Source organism: Asterias amurensis, chromosome 1 (genome assembly GCF_032118995.1).
Source record: "Asterias amurensis chromosome 1, ASM3211899v1".
Lineage (NCBI taxonomy): Eukaryota > Metazoa > Echinodermata > Asteroidea > Forcipulatida > Asteriidae > Asterias > Asterias amurensis.
The window spans coordinates 5,806,337-5,826,270 of NC_092648.1; the positions used below are offsets into that span (position 1 = coordinate 5,806,337).

The 19,934-nt window shown below is 38.1% G+C and overlaps 2 protein-coding genes across 2 annotated transcripts in view; one reads left to right on the top strand and one right to left on the bottom strand.

Moving 5' to 3' along the window:
- LOC139943900 (transmembrane protein 229B-like) overlaps window positions 1–19,934 on the top strand; it is a 334,157-nt gene that overhangs the window by 188,974 nt on the left and 125,249 nt on the right. The window lies entirely within an intron of this gene.
- Window positions 11,247–19,934, bottom strand: part of LOC139943735 (RNA-binding protein Nova-1-like) — a 69,301-nt gene continuing 60,613 nt past the window's right edge. Inside the window, exon 4 of the mRNA XM_071940502.1 lies at window positions 11,247–17,546. Within this exon, the coding sequence (XP_071796603.1) occupies window positions 16,398–17,546 (1,149 nt within the window). The 3' untranslated portion in view covers window positions 11,247–16,397. The remainder of the gene's footprint in view (window positions 17,547–19,934) is intronic.

Consider the following 19,934-nt stretch of genomic DNA (forward strand, 5'->3'; position numbering starts at 1 on the left):
CATGTTGACATTGCTGGACATAACTGGCATAGAATATTGGTATTCAACTCTGTGTACACATTCTTGTATGTAACTTGAAAATTAAGCCACGGTCTGAATTCCCACCGGAGCTGTTGGTGTGGGTTTCTCTTTGTTCAATGTGATAGCGTCAGATCTTCAGCCCAAAATAACTAATATTTTTTCATTATTTATTTCCCTATTCACTCAAATGACATTCTTGGATTTCAGTCAAAATACTTTTTCAGTGAAAGGTTTGTAATGTATTTCTTGTGATGGTTTTAAGTGTCATGGCCGAGTGGTTAAGAGCATCGAATTCAAGTTCTGGTGAGAATTCACCGGAGTGTGGGTTCAAATCCCGGTCGTGACACTTGTGTCCTTGAGCAAGATACTTAACTATAATTGCTTCTCTTCACCCAGGGGAATAAATGGGTACCTGCGAGGGTAGAGGTTGATATTGTGAATGAAAAAGCCTTTGGAGCGATATAAACTGATGCCCAGGTTGTATACTCCCAAGGGAGCTGAGAAACATTTAAAAAAAAAAAAGGGATGTTATTGGCCCTATGACCAGGGCACTAATGTAAAGCGCATTGATACGGTTATTGTGAAATGCGCTATATAAGAATTGGTAATTATTATTATTATTCTTCATATTACAAAAAACCATGTCACCATATCACAAAAAGCATATGAACCGTTAACAATTGACATATAAACTATTTGAGAAACTCTAACAGATTTTTTGTGTTATTTGGATATTTTCAATCCCGTTTTATATCAATTTTTCAATTGGGAAACTTACACTATATTCAGTTGCCAAAAGAGATTTCTCATCTGGTATATATAAAACAGTGTTAGCTCTAATTGGCAATTTGTTGTGCTGATTGACATGCAACACTAGCCAAGAAAGATACACTTCATCAAGTTTACAAATTGTTTTCTCTCTCTCTTCACAAAACTCAGTGAGGTTTGATGCATGCTAAATGTTTTCCTGACACAAGATACAAATTTCTCTGTTAAATCATGTTTTTATCAAAAAGAGTACGAGGCATTGCAAAGGTTTAGCAATAGACAGATTTCCCAGCGTAAAGACCTATAGCCATTACTTACTTCCCAATAACTCTGTTCATTTTTGTGAATATGAGAGCAAATAATTTAAGAAAGGCTTAATTTAGCCACTCTTATGGCAGGCACCTATTAGAAAGAATCAGTAATAGTAACGTGATGTAATGAAAGATTTTTTAAAACAGCATTTTTGACCTTGCCCTTTTTCCACAACCCAACACAATGCAAGAAATTGTTGAACATTGTTATCTGATAAGGAGAGGGTACTGGTTGTTTACTGCAGAGAGGACCATGTAGGACTGTTAAGTATTCAACAGGCCTCCACAATCAGAAGTAAAACTAGGGGTGCATCTCTCTGTCCTTACTCTATGATCTAGGGCACACTCTGCCAAATTTCACAGTTAAAAATAGCTCATAATTACTCATTAAGCAGCTCCTAGCTACGCAAGCTACTGGAATCAACAGCTACCGGTTGTGACACTTTGATCCCCCTCGCCTCCTTCAGACTGTTGTGGGCGTCCTTGTTCTTTAGTCAGCAGATCTGGAGGGGCTGGTTTTCCACCAGAATTAACAGAGCAGGCTTATCCACCATATGTTGTCAGTCACACACTTCATGAGATGATAATCCACTGTGACCCTGTTACCATGGTTTGTTCTCTCCTGTTGGCCTTCAGAACAGCCTGGCAAGCCACTTATTCACTCCGTCATGTGGCCATATTGCAACCCGACCTTGCCCATTTTCACATTTGTCACTTTATTCCTCCAATTTACTTATTATATGGTTAATATCCAAAGTGCATTTACTTCTTTGAAGCTCTATAATTTACCGAAGTGGAAGGAAGGGTATGCGGTACATACCACCTCTTCAAAAGGCATTCAAAAATTTTGAAACAGGCTCAAATTTCCTCTTTGCGATATTTCAATACAACTATACACTGCACATTCAATCACAACTATTCATTGTTTCAATGACTATTTATTGTTGCAAACAGTCGTGACAATTTTTACTCAAAGACAGGGAGCTCAAATTTACCCCATTTCAATAATGGTGCGAGTTTGAACTGAACTGGGGTGAATTTGAATGCTCTTTCTTTGACTGTTGTTGTTCATGAAGGACCATGGCAACTCCCAGGGTTGAAGGGGTGTTTACTCCATTGCCAAGCCAGAGAACTTCAGGTGATTCATCAGCTTGTCACCATATAATGCCAAGTTGCTATTAAAAAAGCTGGTGAAAGATACTAATGGTACCACACATGCCTGAAATGTGAATTGCGCCTTTATGAAGGATACTGGCAAGTGATTCTAACACCCAAGGGAACAAATAAATTACTTTTGACATTGATCCCTCCATAACAACCAAATGAAATTAACATATTCATGTCATGGCATACAGTTTATATTTGTTGTTAATCATAATTACGGATAAATGTTCATCTTCAGTGTCGTCTTTTTCTACGCAGAACTGCCAAATAACTGTTTTGTGTGTTGTTGTTTTGTTTGACTGTTTTGTACATCTACCTTGGAGTTGTACTTGTAGTTTTACAGAAATATGTACCAGTAATGGAACATATGGGTCTCTGTATCAACTACTTGGGCTTCTGAATCAACTACTTGGGCCTATGTATCAACTGCTTGGGTCACTGTGTCAACTAATGGGGTCTCCATATCAACTGCTGGGGTCTCTGTTATCAACTACTAAGGTCTCTGTACCAACTACTGGCAACTCTGTATCAACTAATGGGGTCTCCATATCAACTATTGGCGTCTCTGTATCAATTGATACAGAGACGCAACTACTAGGGTCTCCATATCAACTACTGCAACTCTGTATCAACTACTGGGGTCTCTGTACCAACTGCTGGGGTCTCTGTACCAACTGCTGGGGTCTCTGTACCAACTGCTGGGGTCTCTGTTTCAACTGCTGGGGTCTCTCTCTGTTTCAATATGTTCTATGTATCCACTACTGGGGTCTCAGTATCAACTACTGTGCCTCGATATCAACTGCTGGGGTCTCTGTACCAACTGCTGGGGTCTCTGTACCAACTGCTGGGGTCTCTTTATCAACTGCTGGGGTCTCTGTATCAACTGCTGGGGTCTCTGTATCACTATGTTCTATGTATCAACTACTGGGGTCTCAGTATCAACTACATGTACTGTGTCTCGATATCAACTAATGGGGTCTCTGTATTAACTACTGTGGTCTCAGTATCAACTGCTGGTGTCCAGTGTATCAACTGATGTCATTTCTGTATAAACTACTAGGGTCTTTGAATCAACTGCTGGGGTCTCTGAATCAACTGCTGGGGTCTCTGTATCAACATGGAGGTAGAAATAGGGTGGTCTCTGTATCAACTTCTGGGGGTCTCTATCAATTAACTGATGGGGTCTCTGTATCAACGGCTTGGGTCTTAAGGGCCTGTGTATCAACTAGGTCTCAACTACTGTGGTCTCTTTATCTACTGCCGGGGTCTCTGTATCTGTATCAACTGCTGGTCCAAGCATTGAGCAACTTCCCTCTCACCTCAATCAACACCTACCTCTTCATTGGACTGTCCTGAGAGCAATAAAGCAGTATATGTATGATAAAGGTGTTTACCTCATTGCCCGATCTGTGATATTTTATTCCACTCTTAGGTTGGAGGTGTCTTTCCTAGTAACATTTCCGAATCTGGAATCATCAATGATCTGCATGAGAAAGTTCCGATCGGCAACTTGGGATAGCTCAAGTGAAATCTGTTTGCAGAAAATCAAATTTATCCTCAAGATTATCAGCTATAATTTTCAAACATAAGCTTGTCATTTTGTGTGCTTTGCCTTTTTTATGTTTTTCTTTTTTTTTGAAGGAAAGAACAAAACAATTCCACCTATTTTTTGTTTTTTTGTTTTAAGTAAGCCACAAATACATTTAAACTTATAATTTGTGTTTCTATGTATTACATTTTGTTGTGAGGAGTGGAGTTCATTAAATGATTATAATTGAAACTTATGCTTGACATTTTCCATTCATGGAAATAATTAGCACCATTTTCTGATCAAATGTACTTTTTATCTCTCTCTATATAATAAAAAACAGAAGGGTTGCAAATTCACTGTAAAAATATGGATGTGATGTTTAAACTCTTCTAGTTGTACACACCGTTTCTGTATAGCACCACATCTAGCACACATCAAGCCAAAGATGTTTTGTCTTTTGTAAAATGCCACACAAGAATAACCGACCCTACATTCTCTGTACAAGTCTAGCACAGTACCCAGCCACAAACCATATAGCAGCCCATTTTTCAATTGGAGTTTGCAATTTCTGTAAGTATTTCTGATTATGTGATTTTGCGTGGATCTGGTGGGAACCATGGGAACACATATTGGAATTTGACAACTAATAAATTGTCTATGTTTATGTGGTGCCTGCTGCACCTGCTCAAACAATTGAAGAACAGCAATGGACTCCGAGCCAGCATCATGTTGAGATCAACATTAGTCTCAACCCTACACGTTTCTTAGCATTATGCATTTCTGAAAGACACTGGGTACTAGGCAAGATTTGTCTTTTTAGATATAGTGTACAGATGAAATTAGCCTTAACAGTTTTAACGTTGTGAACAGAGTAATCAACCTATGAATAATCTGTATGTATTTCTCTTTGAAACCCTAAATCAGCTTCAATTAAAATAGCTACAGATTTTGTTATTGTTGTTTTGGTTGGCTGTTAAAAAAAAAACTTATTCTCCATCTGGACAAATGATCAGTAATGGTGTGCTTTCTTAAAAGTGAGCCAAACCAAGAAGAGGGTAACCACATAAGAAGGCATTTTTAAAGGAAGCCAAATGTTCTAGACTTGGTTTTTACTGGCAGGATAATGACCCAGGGGTCATGCTCGCCTCGTTGTCTTTACTTCAGCTATTATCACCCATAAGGCCAAGTAAAAAAAAATACCAGTTGATCGTCCGGATTTTTCCAAAAAGAGGAGGATGAGGGCCTTTTCGTTTTTTAAAACAAGCATTTTAATTCAAACTGGCTACCAATTCTTTAGTTCAAAGTCACCACATACTTTATGTAGTTACAAGTTCTTAAAAGATTAGTAAGTTTAATGGGAAATACACAGCAAAGTTGTATTTTTGACAAAGGAAACGTATTTAAAAAAAAAGGAAAAAAGGATGCGGCCTCAAAAAAGGACGAGGGAGGAGACAATCAACTGGTATTTTTTTATTTGGCCTAACCACCTTCCTCAACTTCTTTCTTGTTGCCTATTCTTATCAAGTGGTGATACCACCAGACCATGCTATCTAGGTTTACAAGAAGCAAGGACATCTCTGGTATTCAGGCTACATAAATATTAAGAAAGGAGATTTAAAAGGGTACCATTTTTACTTTAGGTATTTTTGATACGGGTGTATGCCATACAAGTTCCTCATTGATGATGTGTATTTGACAATTATTCTGGAATGGGCAATCAAAATCACCAACATCCCTTGCATAGGCTTGACATTGTCAGACACTTGAAGTCAACATATTTTGCATAGACATTAACTATAAATATCAGGCAACAACACCTGTTTTTATGTCAATGAGGGCGCTGTTTCACCTTGTGTGACATCATCGAAACCACTGCTTCAGCTTGGACTGAGAACTTTGGCTTGGAGTGAGACTTTTGAAAATGTACATTTTCGTTATGGGGGTTTCAAAACGGCGAACAGAGCCTAAGCACAAGTCTAAGCCAAAACCCAAGTTTTGAAAATGCCTACAAGGGGTACAGACCAGAAGGCAAACCCAAGATCCCGACCTCCATATATTTATCCACTTCAATTTACTCATAATGACGAATTATCACAGGTTCCTTATTTGAATTGTTCTGACTTTCAAGTGATTTAATTGTTGAGCCTGTGGTGTATTGTTTGCAGGACTTTATTTTAAACAGGCACTGCAAGTAGTGTTAGTTAATTAGTGCAACCCACTATTATCAATCACATACAAAAATAAATCAATTTATTGCACATTCGTTTCTTCATTAATGATTCTCGTTTGTCTCATCTCACACAAAAAAAAACATCTTACAAAAAATTTCATAGCATATTAAAATCATAATACAATCATCTTTGGTTTGAGTTTGATTCTTAGAAAGTAATATTAAAAATATTTATTTTATTTTGATTAAACGAAAGATACAACATTGGTACTCCCCAGGGTATCTAATAAATAAATGATTATCTTACCGTTTCAATGGTGTACAAATACACACCAGAGGTAACAGGGCTGGTGATGGTTTTCACCAACTTTTACACAAACTTTGAGGTGCATTAGGCATTTGTTTTGATTCTGATAATCTCAGTACAGAGTATAGCTCAATTTTGCCCTTTTTAGAATGCATAGCCTTGTCATGAACATTTTGTACAATACGCCAATGTTGAACCTTCCCTTTAAAAAAACTTGCAATACTTACCGTGGGAAGACAAAAACACTACAAGAAGGGGGAAAAATGGAATACCGAAAGACGATGAGTTCCCATCATGCAGAGACGAGATGGACAAGTATGGAATCTGATTGTTCTGTTACCATGCACAATGAATGCCAAAAAATAACTACAGAAGCTTTTGGAGTATGGCGAACTTTAGATGTTAAGTGTGGAGTTTGTTAAAACCAATTCAGAAGGAAAGAGGGGGGCAATGGGGGTAAATAAAAGGATGGTTCGTCGGATTTGTCTGTGCTTTGATGTGAAAATAAAATGCCACTACAGAAGCAAAATTGGATTTGAATTGTACAGTTGTATAAATGTAAATACGTCGGAAATGTGCACATGCAGATGGTATGAACAATTTCTCAATTGCATTGATGTTGAATAAAAGATTGGTCTTTAAGAATAGTTGTGAAAACAAAGTGAAATTTTGTCAACTTTAAGCGCTAAACCTTTAATCTTTTAAATTTACCTGATGTTTCTCCCAGAAACTAAATTTTGTACAGTTTGTTTCCCCGCAATTTCTTGAATAGACAGCAGGTCTTTGTGATGAATATTGAAAATAATCCAGTGATATTTACATCAGATGTTCTCATATGGTCTTGTTAGTCACTTTTAAATTTCACAAAATCAATCAAATGACTGTCGCCCAAAAAATCTCAAGACACTTTCATTTTGCAGAGAGATTTTCTGATTAGTTTTTCAAAAACATACACAACAGTTTGCGAATTGCCACCCCAAATGATATGATAGTCTAGCTGCATAACAACGGTTAAGTAACCATAACTTAAAAACTGCTCTGACCAAGTTCCACAATTTCATGGCACCACCACTCAGATTCTTTTGCCTTTTGACCAGCTTAAAGCCTCAGATTGACAGAGTTTTTAATGTAAATGCACTAAAGACACAATGCGCAACGACCTACACACGCCCATCCTGTCCGAGTAAAAATGTGCACAAAGAAATTTAATCCCAAAAGACGAAAATGGCTAGGTGCATTCCGCATTGTGCTAGGGGTCTATATAGTAGATTCCCCTTTTTGCGTGTATGCTTCATTAAAGGCAAACATACCTTTAACATAATTAACACTTGTCCCAGAAATGGATGCGAACAGATGAAAGTGTTGGTGGGGTGAAATTTCACAAATCTTATCATAAAATTTGGGTCAAGTATTTGAATTGTGTCAAGTCTCATTGCTTCACGAGGCTATGTATGATATCATCATTTGGATAGGTCTTTCCTCAACTATCAATGGCTATCAACTCAATGTGTGATTCACAAACTACTGTATTACGCTAGTTGAATAGTTTTTAGTCCTCACAACCATCAGTCATGTCAATGTTATAACTTGACAACATGAGCACATTTCTTCAGTCCCCCTAACAATTTATACAGTGAGGGTGGATTAAAAGGGGCTGATGTTGTTTACATGCGTGTTAATAAAAATCGTGCGTGTTCGGAGATTGATGATTCGGTCCCCACAGTACAGTTGCAGGTGTAATGTCAGTTGCTAGGGCCATCTGAAGAACAGCAACTTGCTATGTGGTGATCATACATCCATCGCACAAATGTCAATCTCCTATTTTTTGCTCTGCCTTTACATGTTTATTTTTATAAGAGGGGGTGCATGCAGGAAGCTATGTTGATCGGTGGACACTGTTAGACTTAATGGTGATGTGGCAAAACCAGAGGTGGTATAAATAATATAATTGGCAATACTGGATGGGTTGTTAATATAAGTATGCAAAGTTACCTGTGGCTCCCTTGGGCAAGGGGTGAACCCACCTGACATGCACAACACATGAGCATAGCATAGAGCTTTTAACAACAAACACAAATGTCAGTTTATGTTGTTAATTATGAAAGGTTTTTTTTATAAACGGCCTTTGAAGCCATCTGTCTGTAATAATACAGAGAAGAAATGTGAAATCAGGAAAGTGACTGATGGTTTTCCTGGTAGTAGACTGACTTTGTGAATGATTTATATGCAGAGAGTAAGTGTACTTGACATGCACTTTTTGAATAAACCCATTTTTATATTCATCATGGGCAAAATAACTGATTTCAAAATGACAAAATGGCATCATCCCCAGTGGTTGTAATCAATAAGATTGCGACCCACTTTGTGAGGGAGGAGAGTATGCCAGGTAAGGCCCTTCGTCAAACAAGGAACAGAAACCTCCAATTCTTTTTTGATTACTAACAGATATTTTGAGAGACCTTTAATTATCTGCATGTGCTTTGCTGTGGAGTCAACCTTTGCCCAAATTGTTTAAAACTCAGAGGTTGTCTAAACCATAATCTTGGCTTGTAAACTGATGGGATGCCACATAGCATATGAAGCAGTACCACAGGACAGGGTCAAATTATTGGCATTACAGCGGCGGCCATCTTGGTTTTTCAGTAAGAGGTGAAGCTTTGCTTGATTTTATAATTGGAAAGACAAACTCACAGATGACAATTGACAGCCATGTATGAATTTTGTTTTAAGAAGTAGAGGTTCTGAAAATGGCAAGTTGTGATTCAGTTGAGACAAAACTTGTACCAGTGCACCTCAAACACTTTGAAAAACACAATTATTAGCAGTCGTTGTTGTTTGTGTGTGTGTTGAACTACTGATAATTTTAACAAGCATAACTTTTCAAACAGCCACAAGTATGAGTTTCGCATGATGCATTTCCTCTGAACAACAAAACATAGTCAGGCACCATAAACGATGATCCGCAATGTTCCTTTCATAGGGAAAAGCTTCAAGAAACCAAACAAAGATGGCCGCCAAACAGATGATGCCATACATGGACAGGTGATTAAATCAATGCAAACTGAAAACCAAACACATGTTCAAGATTTGCTACTTGTGTGTGCTACAGCGTTAACGTTAGACAGCAAGTTCAAGCCTGGACGATTCTCCGGATTAATGTGCATAAAGAAATTGTTAAAAACTTCTTAAAAGGATCATGATGTTATTGAAATGAAAAACCGATGCAAAGTCACAAATCCTGTCGGAGGAAAATAAGTCCATGTTTGTGAAAGTGGCAGTCAGATATGTAGTTCTGAATCAAATCAACAAAATCATAAATGCATGGATGATAAAGAAAATGGAATTAGAAGGAAGTTTGTGTCTTACTAAGGATCACTGGTGACAACCTTTTAACCTCAAGTGTTATTTTTTTTTACGCCTCCCTTTGATTCCCTGAGTTTGAAATTATTCCAATGTTTTAAAACATATCTTTCAGTGCAAATTCGAAAAATCTATAAGTTATCAGGGATCTCAGTGTAACGTTAAAACACTTTTCAAGCTGACCAAAGTATATGTTTCAAAAGCTATCCTTTTATACAAAGAATTTGCCAATCTAGTGCCACCAAGATATGCTTTCCATTCAAGTATCAGAAGCATACCAATCAGGATCTGCTAAATGCTGGATAAATCCTAGTTAAGAATTGCCTCAAGTATCCAATGTACAGTGTTGGAGAGTGGAATGTAGTTGTCCAGCTAGTGTGATATAGACTTGTGTAACTAATGATGTCATGCAGGCTTCATGTGAATGATACAAAGTGCAACAGGGCATAGGCCATCTTCAAAACCATGGCTTAGCCTTAAGCTACATGTACAACTTAAGCCAGGAACAAACTTCCTGCAAATGCGATACGCACTTTGATGTGACAAATTTGCAACAAATAATTCGCAACAGTTGAAATGTGCTCGCATTTGCAAAACATTCGCAGCGAAAAAAGGGCTGTGACGTCAACATTTGTATCGCATTTGCATTCGTAGGAAGTATGAACCTGGCTTTAGGCTCTATCAGTTGTTTTGGTAGAGGGCTTCCAACCAGGGGAGGGAGCCCAAGCCTGAGGCTTGAATCCCAAGCCAGGATTTGAAAAATGGTGATAGACCCATATCATGCAGCAGCCATCTTTGTATGATTCCCTGACTGGAGTCGAATAGTAATAATGAATATTTCAGAAGGTACCAGTCTATTAAAGGCATCAACCTCCTTTTGATACCAAACAGTTGCCTCATAAAAGGATCTTCAATCCTCTCCAGAAGATTTCATGGAAAATCTTATTTTCGCCATCTTATCCATTTTGAAAAATCTGAACAAGAGTCCTGAAATTGTTTTCAACAAAAATGTAAGTTGACTTTAAACAAGTCTGTTTTGGGAGCACTGTATTGATTTGTATATATTTATACATATTGTACTCATCACAGAGTGTGATTCTCATTAGTAGAACATTGGTTCAGTCAGTGATTACATTGCAAGATTTGCAAACGTTATCATCAGAAAGCCTGCCTTGACATCATTAGTGCAGTTAACTTAGCAATGGAAGGATTGTTTCTATGGTAACACTAGGATGCTTCCATTGGCCAACATGGGGGTGTGACGACAAGCAGTGTGCTTCTTGCAGCCAGAGAGTGGGATGGGGGGAGGAATTCAATGCTGCAAAGATTTCTCATCACGTTTTGTGTTTAAAAACAAGGAGCTACACAAATAAACAGCACAAAGACCATCACCTTGCTATGGATGATGAAGTGTCAGATAGTTCTCACAGATGGTTGTGGGACTGAGTTAGGGGCCTCATGGCTTAGTCATTTCTAGGTTTGCAGTGATCAGTTTAGAGAGAAGATGTTACCCTTCAAAAACAATATCAAAGTAAATATACACACAAAACCTTTGTGTAAACATGCAATGCAAGACTAGCAGGAAAGGAAATGACACAGGAGACGTGGTATGAATAATAGGGAAAGAGCAACATGTTTTTTTTTTTTTTTATGCAATATGGTTTAAAGAACACTATGAAGATGATTATGGCTTATAGTGTATACAGTGCACGTAGAAACAACATAAAACCACTGCAGTAAAAATGGCTGAGACTATTGCCTGTAGAATTGCCTGTATTGTCTGGCCCATGAATGCCTTGTTTATCCGACCTGGCCAACCTGTTGGAACAGTTATGGACCAATTACACAGGGTGCACTGCTCCATCGTTAGCAAGGCGTCTTGGCAAGGCAAGAACTTTGTATCATTTCTCGTAGCAGCTTGGGTCGCAGATTATTCTCAGCTATCAATTCGGTTGAATTGCATCTTTTATGCTGATTAACTAGTGCAATATGTGATGGCTATATCGGACAACTGTCTTTAGATGTAACTGGTCAGGGATTATAAGGGGCCTGTGCAACCTCTAACGTACCAGCCAATAGGCAGCGGTTATTTCTAGCAAGTGTTGAGGTATTGGAAGAACAGCACTGGACAACACAGGCAAGTCTACTTGTGATACTGGATTGAAAATCCTTGATTAAAAAAAATTATAATAGTAATAGTAGAAAAAAAAAATCAAAAAAATCAAGGAAACCACAAGGAAAATGCTATTAATAATGGTATAATGTGCTGAAGAAATTCTGAATGGTGTGACAGCTGACAGGTAAACACAAACAAAAATCATGAAAGAACTGTCTGGGTAAGACAGTGTAACATAAACAGGCTGACGATTATTAGAGCGTTAACTAGATGACATGGAAACATAAGACAAAATTACAAGGTGGGATTTCAACATAATGATCATGAATTATTCATTTTCAAAAAATATCTCATCGATTTTTTTTCTTTTTTCTTCATCTGTGTATTCTTCCCATTAATTCAACAATAGCACCCTTTGAGAAATCATTGGTCAAACTGTCCCAATTAACAAAAGTTTGTGTCTTTATATAATTAGCAAAACATGTCTTTTTGGAGAAAAAAATAACATTTGTTCCAAGTGATCATAACAAAATATAAAGAAGTAAAATTTTCTTTTCAAAATCACTGTATACATATAAATTACTATGATTATGAAAGTAATGATTGGTGGTAATTGTCTCTGTCGTACAATTCAAACAATTTTTTTATATAAAGTTAATTACACTCTAACTTTATATCGGAAGGCAACTGTACAGTTTAGAACCAAAAGAAAATCAGGCAATATAATGCCTGTGTAAAACAATACAATGAACACCTGTTATACTATATATAAGAAATTACAATTAACTCAGGTCTTCCTAGGTTTAAATCAATCGGTTCAAAGTTTCAAAAGTCTATTTTCAACTTTTTTTTTGGTCACCCTAAATAATTGATAAGATAAATCAATCACTGCATTAACAAGAATTGTTTACATCGTCCGTTGTCGTTGCTGTCCTTGGTACGAGACATGCAGAATGGCAGTGAATGTGTTATGAGCAGACCAATAGGAGAGAATAAGAGAAACAAATGAAAATGCTTCAAACTCAAAAAAGTAAGGGATGACTGATTTTGTTCTGCACGATCACAAAACAGTGAAAAGTTCAAATGAGTTATATCAAATGAGTGCCATGTTGTAACAGCCCATGGTTAACAACACTTTTAGGATTTTTTTCCAGCGTGATTCTCGTCTAGATTGATTATTATTGAAAAATTAGAAGTGGGGGTTTACACAACATAATTTTAAGCACAAACATCAGTGATAAAATGAGAAAAAGTATAACATAAGAATGGGTGACCTAGGCAAGCAACAATGATTTTACATTTTTTAGAGTGCATTAGTTAAACAAACCCGGTCACAATTTGGTTTGGTGATAATTTTGAGAATGGGGGGAAAGAATGAACACAATAAGGGTTTGTGGCAGAACAGTTCGGCAGGCACAGAGTAAATGAACTGTTGTTAATGCAGTGACTGGATGCAGCAGCCATTTTGTTGTTGTTTTTTAAAGAAGGGGAAAAGGAGGTGAAATCCTGATTATGTGCTACCTGGAAAAACTCAAATGATACAGGTCAAATGTCACAGGTCAAATGTCAGCATGGGCAAATCAATATGCACATTACACAGGTACTTTGCCTGGGTTGCAATCTAATCCGTTAAATTCTTCCTAAGAAATTCAATCTTGTTGGAATGGCCCTCCTCAGATGAGTGTATTTCAAGGTGGAAGCCATTACATCCACACAATTTACAATGCCAGCAATCGATAAGCGATCTTTCAGATCTTTCACGGACTGTGCAACAGCAACAGACATTTCGATATTGACCACAAACCATTCAATTGAGCAGTGTGAAATGAACATATTTCAGATTGGAGTTCAGTGCAGGCGGTTATGAAACCCAAAGTGTAATAAAACTTCTTTGCCCCAAAGGAATTACTATTTTTGATTGGGTTACTGAAAAACATATTCTTAGCAATCATGGTTGAGCTGATGTTCTTAATTCCTGTCTGACATTTGACGCTAATGTGACTATATGACCTGAATGTACAGTGTAACATGAATATGGTCTCTCCATTAACAAAATGGGAAAATCTGGTAATAACATTCACAATCTGACATTGATCTCCTGTATTTCTGCTCATATACTCAATAAAATCATCTTTTCATCCCTGATTTATTATGTACAAAAACTTTTTTTTGGCTGAATCACAACATGGGAGGAAATCAAATTGGCGCCAACAAAATATCTGTGGAAGGCCTTTTTGGTAATGAGGCAGTGCATGATGGAACCATTGGAGTGCATACCAAATTTCCCATTTCAATTACTTGAAGTATGTACACTTGATTACATGAAGAAATGCTTACATTAAAAAAAAAAACTGTGAATAAAGTAAACGCCACCATTTTGGTTTTACAACTGTGTAGTAATGGTTTGACTTCTAAGAAAAATTTAAGGTACATTTCTTTCTTTTTTAATCAGAGACGCATGCAAAAGACTACTAGCTAAACGACTACAAATGACAAAATAAAACCAAAAACAACACATGAAATCAAGAGAATTGCGAAAAAGCTGATTCGGTTTTGGTCTCTTTCAATTACAGATTTTAGAAGCTCATCGTGAAGGAACTTGATTAGAGATTAGTATGGTCCTGAAGGGTATCAACACTAGAGGGGGGAAGGTCGTCAAACTTTATGATATGTTGCTGTTCGTCATGAAGTGACATCCGTTCGGCCATTCACAGGGGTGATATGGAGTCATGTGACCTCATGCAAGTAATGTGTGATTATTCGTGGGCGGACTTTGAATGCTGTGATTTGAATTGAAGTGGCTTGAGTTGGAAGGTAGCCATCATGCAAAAAGGTTTTTGGTGCTAAACTAAAAGGCATTGAAAACACATCTATGGCCCTTCCCCACTGTAGAGTGATCGCCCTTCACGTTATGATTGTCATTTTGCTTCAAACTCAGAATTTCAACACAGAAAAGAATTTGCACCGATTTCCATTTTCCATATGAAAACTTAACTTCAGGATATATACTTTAATATATATATATATATAATGTTATAAACATTTACATGTAAATCTTAAATCATTACTGATTTAGATTTAGCACTGATTAAAATCAAAATCATGCAGCTTAAAAAAAAAAAAAAATTAAACAGAAAGAATTCAAATGGCACATGTTGAGAATTCTGCTTCAAGGATTGTACACTGACTAGTTTTGTGTACCAACTGAAGTAAATAAGATGAGGCTTGTTACCAGACCAGTCAGCTTTCAGACAATACTCTTTTACATGGCAAGGTTAACATGTAATGTAACTCATCCAATGAAAAGCAGTGGGTGGAAATTGTAAACCTCACGTTAATTAACAACGGGGGAAGAAAAAAAAAAAAACACTGTGTAAAGAACTGATGTGAAATTTCTTAAAAAAAAAAAAAAAAAGCATCAACAATGATGACTCAAGTGTTAGTATCATGACAAAAACTGCATTTTGGGCAACAGCAGATGATTGAGTGTGATGGATGTTCAAACTAATATAAAAACAATAGGGTGTTATGTGGACTTGAGCGTTCCTGATTAATTACCAGCAGTTGCTACCCAGCACCATGGGGGAAAAAAGGTGGTTGGATATAGGGGTCCAGAGACTGGATGAGTCTTCCCTGGCAGCGACTACATCTAAGGCATCAGTGATGTTAATTAGTGAAAGAGTGCACAATATTGCACAATCATCTTCTACTTCAAATCAAGGCATTGTTCTTCTCATTAGTGTTCATTAATTAATATCTTTTAAACTTTTCCATTTCTCATAAATATCGGTTTGGTTTTTTTTTTACAGTTTGGCATTTGGATTGTGGTTTTTCATCACCGCTAGTCTTAAAAAAAAAAAAAAATTATTTATGAGATGTTTTCGATTCCACTGCTTTTTCCTCTCACTCCACTAAAACCTCTTTAAAAATTTTCTATAATTCACATTTTATACTTTACTTTGCATACAAAAAAAAAAAAAAAAAAAAAAAAAATACATTTTTGCATAAACCACATTCACTCAATCATTCATTCATTAAGGAGTTGATGCAACAAAAAAAACACGAACAAATAAATCACAGAATATCAGGAAGAGTTCATTTTGTTTTCGTTAAATAAACTTACTTTGGTGGGATTTAAGCTCCAGCAATCATCGGCTTCCGTCTCAGACTTTCGGCGGCCATCTCCAAATATTGCGCGTCCCTCTTCAATTTTACCACATCTCTGGCTCAAAATTGTTCTGCGCTTTTTCCTTATTTTAAACTGATTTTGTTTTTTAATATATTCTGTACACTTTCGTCACATCAGAAAGAAAACATTCCTTTTTAAAACATTTTGGTCAATAAAAATTAACTTCATCCTCCGACTATCGGAAACGTTTTTGGTTTTTTTCCAAAAAGCAAATCAAGGTGTTATCAAACTTCTCTTTCAGCTTTGTCTTTCTTTCTTTTCAATGGTTTGATCATGGTCCCATAGCTGATTTTGAATTTCAAACTGAAAGCACATAAAAGCCATCCCAAACACACTTTGGGTTGTTTCTGTGGATGTGTTTATACAGGAGAGGTCTCTCTCCATTTGGAATGGGACTCACAAGGCACAGTGACTGTAGTGTTACATTAAAGCTTCACTATCATTTAGAGTCGATCCCAACCTATGTGGTCCCCTTTAATGCTCGGTTTTGCTCTTCTTGAGCCACCTTTTGAGTGACAAAGAAGTGGGCAAGCTGGGCCTGGTTAGGAGCTCCTGTAATGGTCACTTTGCGGTTACGTGTACCTGGGACATACTCCCCTTTCTTTGAAATCTGAATTTTAGCACCCGAGGTAGTTTGAAACTCCACCAAAGTCTGCCCCCGCTTGCCCAGAATAGCACCAACAAGGTTTTCGGGAACGTCAATTTCCAAAATAGTGTCCCTGGAGATATCTTTGATACTGTGGGTGGGTATCGAATCTTGTTGAAGGGAAAAGGCACCAAGGCCAGCACCCATACCTGTGAGGCTGCCCATTGGCGCTGCGACCCCCATGCCAGGCACTGTGGACTCTTGAAGGTGGTGACTTGGGACGGTAAATGTGGGAGAGCCATTGAGAATAGGGCTCTCTCCGACTGAACACGATAGGTTTAATGGACTGGGCGGAGTTGTTTTGGGACTACCAGCGACTGCTGCTACTTGATATGTACCTAGTAAACCGGATGGGATCATCTGCGCATGCTGCATATGAGCCGGGGTACCAGCAAACAGGGAACCATGTGCCGCTAATCCAGCTGGTACTGGAATACCCCCTAAGGTGTAATTATAACTAGCTAAGGTATTTAGGGCATTAATGGCTGCTGCATCATTTGTACTATACGATAAAGTCGTTGGCACCCGAGCATAGGACTGTTGGGGGATGGAAACACCAGTAGCACCTAAAGCTGACGCCGGAAGCCCTGCTAGCCCTGCAGGGGTCATAGGAATCTGGGCCTTGACCACGGAGGTGGGAACCACAGCCGCGACAGCGTTGTCTGCGAACGGAGAACCTGTAGGATTGGAATTGGCCACGGGAAACGTGGCAGTGGCGTAGCTCAGGTTGTTACAACTGCCACTCTGTGGATCCTCTTGCACTTTGTCAACGACGAAAGACAAGGCTTTTTTGTTTGGATCCCCCTCCCCCGTTATTGTGATTACCCGTTCCGTGAGTGTGATGCCGTCTGACTTCTGTGAGATTTGAACCCGAGACCCGCTCTGCTCCATGATGTGTTTGATCATAGCCCCAGCTTTGCCTATGATCAGACCAGCTGTACTGTTTGGCACCACAACCTTCACCTGCAATAACAATCAAGAAGACAAAGCCAAAAATTGATTAATCCATTCAAAAAATTCACCAAAAAGCTTTCTTTTTTTAACATGAAAGACACATAGATTATTGGAGTTATAGTTTTGTAAATCTCTTCTTTGTGCATAAAATTATTTCCCCAGAGGAGCTATTATATTTTTATAATATTTTTATCAGAAAACTAAAAATCACAACAATCACCCATTGGAAATGCAACCTTTTTTTCGGATGACAACAAAATAAATTTTCAGTTAAAAATAACCTTTCACATGTTTAGAATCACCATTGGAAATGCAACCTTATTTACAGTTGACAACAAGATAGATTTCATTTAAAGAAAAAAGCTTTCACAAGTTTAAAACAACCATTGGAAATGCAACCTTATTTACAGTTGACAACAAAATATATTTCATTTAAAGAAAAATGCTTTCACAAGTTTAAAACAAGTGTAAATCACTTCTCAAATACAATTAAATTATCATTGTTTTAAAGTATGGTACAACTTGTGCACCCAGTACACAGCTTCATTCACAGCAGGTGAAAAAAAGTCCTTTTTCAATTCAGGGATTGATTAATATATTCTGATAAGACACAACCCTTGATATATCGCATGATTTGGAGCCCAACGTGGCAGTGTGTCCGAGTCCATCTTGATATTCAGTTGGTCAATATTGACCGAGCCGCAAGCCTTGTTCCCAAGATTTGCACAGTCCAAAGGGTGTGTTTGCCGCCTCTGATAGGTTGGGTAGCTTGGGCATTCACACACATTATGCATACATGTTTATAATATCAAGGGGGGGGGGTGGGTCAACCAGTATCATTGTTCAAAATCTCATTGATAGCATTGCATTTTGTTTGCACGCTGCCCCTAGGGTATTGACACACAAACAGGTAGAGAGTTAGCAACAACGAACTTTACCAAGATCAAAGAACCAAAACTGACCTTTGCAGGTTTTGACTAAATCGGTTCTTGATTCTATGGGTCCATTGTTGGAAAACAAATATACACAAACAGACACAGAAATGGATCTCAAATGCTATATTTAGTTTCAGCATTACACCAATAAAAAGTTAAGTGCACTTTCTGATTTGGCCTTCCCACACAAGAATGAGATCCCAAGCACAGATACACATCAGGCTCGCACACATGGCATCTTTATTACAACATGGAACTTACTTGTTACTTGAAGTCATGCTACGCACGTTTCTTAAACAATCCTAATATCATCAATTGTGAAAATTTCCACAAGACAACAGAGCATGTAGCTCAAACTTTTTACTGAACTAGAATTAAAGGAACACGTTGCCTTGGATCGGAGGAGTTGGTCTATAAAAAGCATTTTTAACCGTTTGTTATAAAATGCATATGGTTAGAAAGATGTTTTAAAAGTAGAATACAATAATCCACACAAGTTTGCCCGAAATTGGGTGGTTTTCCTTTTATTTTGCGAACTAACACGGTCGGCCATTTATGGGAGTCAAAAATTTGACTCCCATAAATGGCCGACCGTGTTTGTCGACGAGGTAAAAGGAAAACCGTGCAATTTCAATGCATGTTTGTTTGGATCATTGTATTCTACTTTTACAACATCTTTGCACTCATATACATTTTATAACAAATGGTTACAGACGCTTTTCAAAGACCAACTCGACCGATCCAAGGCAACGTGTTCCTTTAAGCAGGCTTGTGAAAATGTGTGCAAAGTAGTTAGGCCTACATGTCTAGGGTAAGGCTGAACTTAAAAATGCCTTAGACCACCAGACTTGTGCGGTCATGAGTTGACTAACCCACTGGTAACCTCTCTGGCCACTGGCCTGCAAGATTTGTTAAGCATCTACATGTACATGTAGATGGCCAGCAAATGCTAACCTCTCTGGCCACTGGCCTGCCAGACTTGCATAGTCACAAGTTGGCAAGCCCACTTGTAACCTCTCTGGCCACTGGCCTGCAAGATTTGTTAAGCATCTACATGTACATGTAGATGGCCAGCAAATGCTAACCTCTCTGGCCACTGGCCTGCCAGACTTGCATAGTCACAAGTTGGCAAGCCCACTTGCCACCTCTCCGGCCACTGGCCTGCAAGATTTGTTAAGCATCTACATGTACATGTAGATGGCCAGCAAATGCTAACCTCTCTGGCCACTGGCCTGCCAGACTTGCATAGTCACAAGTTGGCAAGCCCACTTGTAACCTCTCCGACCACTGGCCTGCAAGATTTGTTAAGCATCTACATGTACATGTAGATGGCCAGCAAATGCTAACTTCTCTGGCCACTGGCCTGCCAGACTTGCATAGTCACAAGTAAAGACTAGCCCACTGCTAAGGCCAGTGTAAAAATGTTGAGCACTGCCTTGCCAATTGTTTCGCACAACACTAA